This window comes from Tupaia chinensis, unplaced genomic scaffold (genome assembly GCF_000334495.1).
Source record: "Tupaia chinensis unplaced genomic scaffold, TupChi_1.0 Scaffold144952_1, whole genome shotgun sequence".
Lineage (NCBI taxonomy): Eukaryota > Metazoa > Chordata > Mammalia > Scandentia > Tupaiidae > Tupaia > Tupaia belangeri.
In genome coordinates this window covers 3848582-3855067 of record NW_006204812.1, presented here as the reverse complement: position 1 = coordinate 3855067, position 6486 = coordinate 3848582, and the positions used below count along the sequence as shown (strand labels likewise).

Here is a 6486-nt window from a genome sequence, read left to right as displayed (position 1 = left end):
GGAGCCGTTCTGGCCGCCGAGCTGTCGCTGGATCCCGAGCCCGGCACCGGATCGCCAAGGGCAGTTGTGGGCGGACGCCGGCGGCGACGGACAGCGCTGGCGGGGACGAGGGCGGCCCAGGGCAGCGGCGGGGGCTCAGGCCGGGGCCATGGGCGCAGGAGCCGGACCCGCTGTAGCCGCAAGCCACTGCACGTGGACTTCAAAGAGCTGGGCTGGGACGACTGGATCATCGCGCCGCTGGACTACGAGGCGTACCACTGCGAGGGCGTTTGCGACTTCCCGCTGCGCTCGCACCTGGAGCCCACCAACCACGCCATCATTCAGACGCTGCTCAACTCCATGGCACCCGAGGCGGCGCCGGCCTCCTGCTGCGTGCCCGCGCGCCTGAGCCCCATCAGCATTCTCTATATCGACGCCGCCCACAACGTCGTCTACAAGCAGTACGAGGACATGGTGGTGGAGGCGTGCGGCTGCAGGTAGCGTGCGGGCCGGGGTGGGGGCCGCCGGGCTGCGGAGGGCTCCGCCGAAAGCAGCTGCCCCCCTGCCTGTCACTGAGAGTGGGTGCAGGTGGGACTCTGGCCAGCGCCTGCTGGAGGAGGGAGAGCTCACGTTCACACTCACACCACACACTCCTGCACACGTTTACCGTGGACAGTATCCGAAGGCCTTGGGAGAAGATGGCTTGCCTCCACCGAATGCCTCGAATGCCTCCTGTGTTCTGCTAACACTGCTAACTGAGCCCTCTGTCCCCTTTAGGGGAGAGGAGGGTGTTTGAGATGTCACAACACCCGGCACTGAATCCGGTAGGAATGGGCTGAGAAATTGGAGGCCCAGAATGAGAAAACTAACAGGGTTCTCACGCACAATTTAGCTCCCCCCTTATTGCTTCTGCCCACCCGTGGAGCACGGGCCTCGCGGGGCTGGGCATCCGCATACCCCGCGTTGAACCCTGAGGCGGCCTGAAGGGTTGTAATGCCCCTTCTGAGACAGGCCAGCGGTCTTCACTCTGGGAAGGAGCTGCTGCAAAAGAACTTTTTCTTTCAACATTTAAAATTTAACTGTGTCCTTGCCTCAGTTCTGAAAGGAAAGTTTTGTCGGAAAGAATGTGTCCTGGAGCTTCCCAGATCTCCTCAAAGGTCAACACCGCCCCTTTTTATCAATTCCAATTGAGAGCAACCTAGAAAGTAGAGAGAGTATTTTTCTTTTGGGGGAAGTGACGGGGGAGATGTTGAGTGCAATCTGACAGGGTTCTGGGAATGGGGTAGCATCTGCGGGTTCGGAAGCTCCTAAGCTGCACCGTGGGAGGTGACAGCAGTATCCTGGGGGCTCTCCGAGAGGTTAGTGCAGTGGCTGGGAAAGGGCAGGGGAGTGCAGCCTCTGCTTTTCCTAGAGGCCTGCCAGGAGGTTTTCCTGAGGAGCTGGCCTGGAGGAGCTGAGGGACTTCAGAGCCTGTGAGGCAGGGCAGGCTCTGGTGGCTCCAGCAGAGAACTGGCTCCTCTGCCAGGCAGGCACAGCCCCCTGGGTTGGCATCCTCAGTGGGCCAACTTGTGCTTGCGCTTAGCTATCAGCTCTGCCTCGGCTCTCACATGCATTCCCGGTGTTGTTGCTGTAGTTTTTGGCAGTGTGATAGTAACGGGAAGTGAAGCCACACAAAAGTGCTTTTGTCAGACTTAAACTCACAGCCCAGGCCTTCAGAGCAGGAGAGCCCCCACAACCCTGCTTGTTGCCCCACTATGTCTGCTGTGGCCCCTTCACGAGAGCAGGGCCTTGGTGTTGGGGGAGCAGAGGTGGAAGGCTGTCCCCCTGCTCCTGGATATGGTGAGCTCCACACACCAGCCTTCATTGTCTGGTTTGATTCAGGGCCTTTTGCAAATAGTTGGAGAAGGAAAAAGAAACAGTGTGGACGCTACCTGTCTGGGAGTCCCAGGGCTTCTCTGAAAACCCTGCAGCCTTCTTGGTGCTTCTGTTTAATACTGTGCTGAGCTTTCTCCTTTAGTGTCCTGGAGAGGCTCTGATTCCACCCTGGTCTATTTTCTTTTCTTTTAAAAATTTGCTTTTGGGCACTGACTTGCCTGGCAGAAGAGAGACAGAGGTGGAGGAGGGAGTGGAAAGCACCTCCCAGGGCGGATGGCCACAATCCTTTTCCTCCACTCTCCAGCTCTGGATGTTGGGTCAGGGTAAAGTGGCAGCCCATGGGTCCAGGGCCCAAACCACACAGGTGGCTGTGTGGGATTTAACTACCGACTTGAACTACCACCTCACTGGCCCTCCACGGAATGCTAAATGTCCAGGATCACTTATTCATATTCTAATTCTTACTGACTGAGAAAGAGTCAGATGTGGCTAATCTACTTGATGGCCCATCAGAGTCCCATTCACCTTATAAGACCCCTCCCAAATGTGTAAATTATTCTTAAAATTGAAAATGTCCCCACTCTAATGTGAACTCACATGCTGTGGCTCTGTGAGTGGGTATGCATCACCAGGAAATTCAGCAGTCTCTTCAGGTGAAAATTAAAACGGAACTTCCAGAGGCTGCTCTGGTACAATTTTATCTCATTGTAGTGTCTGAGCGAAGATGGTCCCCAAACTTGAGGATTTTGCCAGAGGAGCTTCACTCCCTTTCTTAGTACTAAATGGTGATTTTAACAGTGATTGCCTGGTGACTGCTCTGCAATTGTCACAATAAAGAATGTTTGAAAAAGGTGCTAAAGTGTCAAGTTACATTAGGTTTTAGAAAGGAAGTTAATGACAAACTACAGTTCAGTCTTATTTAAGCAGAAAGCCTAGAGTACTTCATATTTTTGGACAAAAGCAAACACTTGGATATTTCTTTCAGTATCAAAAGAAAAACAATGAGGGAGGAAAAACACTTTTGTGGGAAAACATTGTCTTGATTTAGTGTGAGCTTTGTAATGGTAAGGAGAAGAGTGTTCCTTTCCCTGTTCCCTCCTGGTGAAGTCCTTTTAACGAGGTGTGTTGTGATGGAGGAAGTGGGTGTCTTGCTACATCTTGAGCACAGGCAGTTGTCCTTAGACAGGGACAGTCTTGCAGTGACCCCTCATGCCCAGAGTGTTTTTCACGTACTGAGTGAAAGCCATACCTCCTGGATTCCTTCCGCAGCTGCCCTGATCCCATTCTGTTCAGCCCTCTGCCAGCCGAGTCCACTCACTAGGTGAACGCAGAGGGCGTGCTTCCCTGGTGGAATGACAGCCGAAGGACTAGCAGACACAGGACAGTAACAACGGGCAGGTTAAGCTAGCTTTCCAAGATGTGAGAAAGGATCGTGCCAGTGTGGTCGGTAGCGGTCTGTCCTGTGTCTTACAGGTAGTAGGCAATGGTGCTGGAGTGATGGGCACAGGACTGGGGGGTTGCCAAGAGCCCAGCTGCTCTGTTCAAGTCCCAGCTGGCATCCCCAGTCACCCCCAGTGGGCGAACTGGCTGCTGACAGGTGGGGATGAAGCGTGTTGGGGCTGAGAGTAAAGGTAGCTCCCTCTCATCTGAGGTCACCAAAGCATCCCTTCTAAAGTATCTGGGATTTTGCATCTTGGGGGAGAATTGTGCACTACCAGTCGCGATCATCTGAATCGCTATTTCCTGCTAATCAGTGGGGTTTGGCACTCTGCTTAGGAAAGTCAGGGCAGGCCAGCTGGGGCCTGGGGGACTGGTGCTGCATCTGCGAGACACTAGGATGGTCTGGGCACCACTGCTTGCAGCTAGAACTTCCATACTAAGAGAGACCCCTACGCTGGCAGAAGGGCATTTCCAGTGATGCCCGAATGCTGGCCTTGCTGAATTCTGCCTTCCCAAGCAGCGGGGCAGGCTTCGTGGTCTGAGCCTGGGTAAGCCAGACTTGCGCTGTGCTCATCCCTTACACGCATGCTCCCCTTCACCAAGCCTTCCTGGCATGTTATCGCTGAAGTGGTGGGGGAGAGGGGAGAGGGGAGAGGTGGGGGGGTGCGATGGGAGAGCCACAGCCCTCGAAGCCCTGTGCAGGAATCTCTCCTTACAGCTCTCACGGTGAGGCCGGAGCAGCGCCTTGCCATGGGTACTGAGGAGGGTGACAGTAATCCCATGGGTAAAACAGGAGTGAATCAAATTCTCCCTTTCACGCTGCGGGCAGTTTCATTCAAACTCATGGCGGAAAATAACCAGGGGTTCTAGACGGATTTTCTCCTAAATGCAGGGAGAAAATAAAATTCTTTAAAAACGCAGCTTGTGCACAGGGAAAGAAACGCTTCCTTTGCTTGAAACTGGTCTGCAGAAAACCCAGTGAAAGTAAGAAAAAGCATTGCAGCTGTCTCTGGGCCTGCATGTCATCAGAGCCCTGATGATTCTCATGAGAACGTGTCACCTTGGGGATAAGGTCTCCCCCGCTCAGCTGGAAAGCAGGGAGTCCGGAGCAGGTCGCTCAGTGGGCTGGGAGGACCAGGGCTCTTGGAAGGGGAACCCTGTCCAAGGGAGTGAAGGACTTGTGCTTGTCCCTTGGAAACTGGAGAGGGGAGGGAAATGACAAAAAGACCAAAGGAATCTGGCAGTTGCAAGACTTTGGGAGTGCATGGGAAGTATTGAGGTGGTTCTGGGGCTGGGGAGTTTGAGGAGCTGGGGTCTGTGTGCCTGGAGTGAACTGCCCCTCACAGCCTGGCCCACACCTGCTTGGAGGGAGTCTCCAAGGCATAAAAAGGCTCCATCTGAGAGAGGATGTTCCAGAGGCCTGGGTTGAGACTACAAGCCAGTGCAAGGGAGAACACTCAACCAGGTCCCTCCTGCGTCCCAACCCCCTCACCGCCTCACTGCCATGCTGTTGTCTGGGTCAGGCCTGGGTCAGGCCTAGGTCAGGCCCCACTCCGGCTTGCTAGGGAGTGACAGCCTGCTAGGGAGTGACGGGGGTGGGGGTCAGAGGAGCTGTTCTTTCTCTTCTTTTTGAGCTGGAAAATGACGGTGGAGCTTAACGCTTTAGAAGGGAGGAGTCAAAAAAGATGTTTATTTCTGGTTTTTCAGACAGCCTGGCCTTTTGCACCTGGAGCCTCCTGACCTTAGGCTGGTGTAGTTTTCTTCCTACCTTGTGTTGTTTGAGATCTTAATGTGTACCCAGAGCTTGGAACTTGCACACATATGTAAGCCAGATCAAGGCCCTAGATGACAGAAGCTTGCACTTTTCAGGAAGGCCACTGTCCCTGGCTGAGGGTCACTTGTGTGGATGAGGCTGCAGGGAGAAGGGTGGAAGCTGGCTTCGGGAGGCAGTGGGGATGTCTGTGGGCTGATCACCACTCGGGGTGATCTCTGCTGTGACCTGCATGCACCCAGTTCTTCCCACTTGCTTCCTCCCACCCACCTACCTGCCCCTTGGCCATATTGCCCCTGGCCAGGCCAAGTTTGCTTTAATGGTTCGTGGCTGCAGCGGCAGTTACAGCAGAGCGACCCAGGATGAGGCGCCAAGGAGCACGAAGTTGTGACACACTAGTCTGCAGCCATGCTTGCCGCGGCTGCAAAGCACAGATGCGCCCTGGGAGCAGCGCCAGCAGTGGGCGGTGGTCTGCTCCCTCCTGCCTGTGCAGACGTTGCAGGCTTCTTCGAGCATCTGTGCATGGCGTCTGCATCGGGGTGACAAAAGCAAGGGCTAGTTTCTCACATACACCACCCCCCATCATGGCGGGAGGCCTGCGGCACTCAGAGAGACTTCCAGAGACAGGTGTTCCTGCACAGGCAGGTGAGTATGTTGGCAGGACAGCTTGGTGTGATGGTGTACGAAGCACGGTTTCACTTTTTTTGAGGGGCGGATTTTAGTGTTCTGTTTTTTAAAAAATGATTTCACTTCCTTCTGCTAGTTTAGAAACTCCTCATTGCACAGAAGGCCACCTGATATAAGCTAGAGTGCAGAAGCTGTTCTAAGTTAGTAAAAGGATACTAAATAACTTGTCTAGAAAAACAAGGAAACACTTCTGGCAGTCAAACCCAGGCACCTTCAGGTACGGTGGTGCAGCCCTGCTGCGGTGTGGCCTGCAGTTTCACTTTCACATTTCTGTCTCACCTTTCACCTTTAGAGTTGTTGGTAAGCAGGGTGGCAGCGTGGTGGCTGGAGACAGGGCCAGGCAGGAGGCGGACGAGGGGCTGTCTTCGCTGCAGAATCCTGTCTGCACTGGTCATTGGGCCAGTAGTGGCCACGGCTGCACTATCACTGCATCTAGACGAGGTGTGGGGCTGCTTGTGACACAGCGGTAATGCGATGCTCAAGAGAAACTGGGCCGCACCTGATGATCCTGGTTTGAAACCCCAGCTCCGCCAGCCTGAGACATTCTGGACACACGCGCGAATGCCTAAGTCCTGGAGCGCTGGAGGGAGGGGTTCACAGCATGACCGCCCCGTGGAAGGTGCTCACCTCTTGCTCTGTCTCTCCCCCTCCCACACGTGCATGCACATACCCTACTGTGAATCAGAGGTACATGGCACTGAGCACTCCCTCCAGCTGCAGCATGGGTGAGCGGT

The 6486-nt window shown here is 54.6% G+C and overlaps 1 protein-coding gene across 1 annotated transcript in view; it reads left to right on the top strand.

Moving 5' to 3' along the window:
* The window catches only part of GDF7 (growth differentiation factor 7), a 5442-nt gene extending 4962 nt beyond the window's left edge, over positions 1-480 (top strand). Inside the window, 1 exon segment of the mRNA XM_027767951.1 lies at positions 1-480. This exon segment is cut by the window's left edge and continues 56 nt beyond it. Coding sequence (XP_027623752.1) covers positions 1-480 — 480 coding nt within the window.
* Positions 481-6486: the final 6006 nt, after the last annotated feature.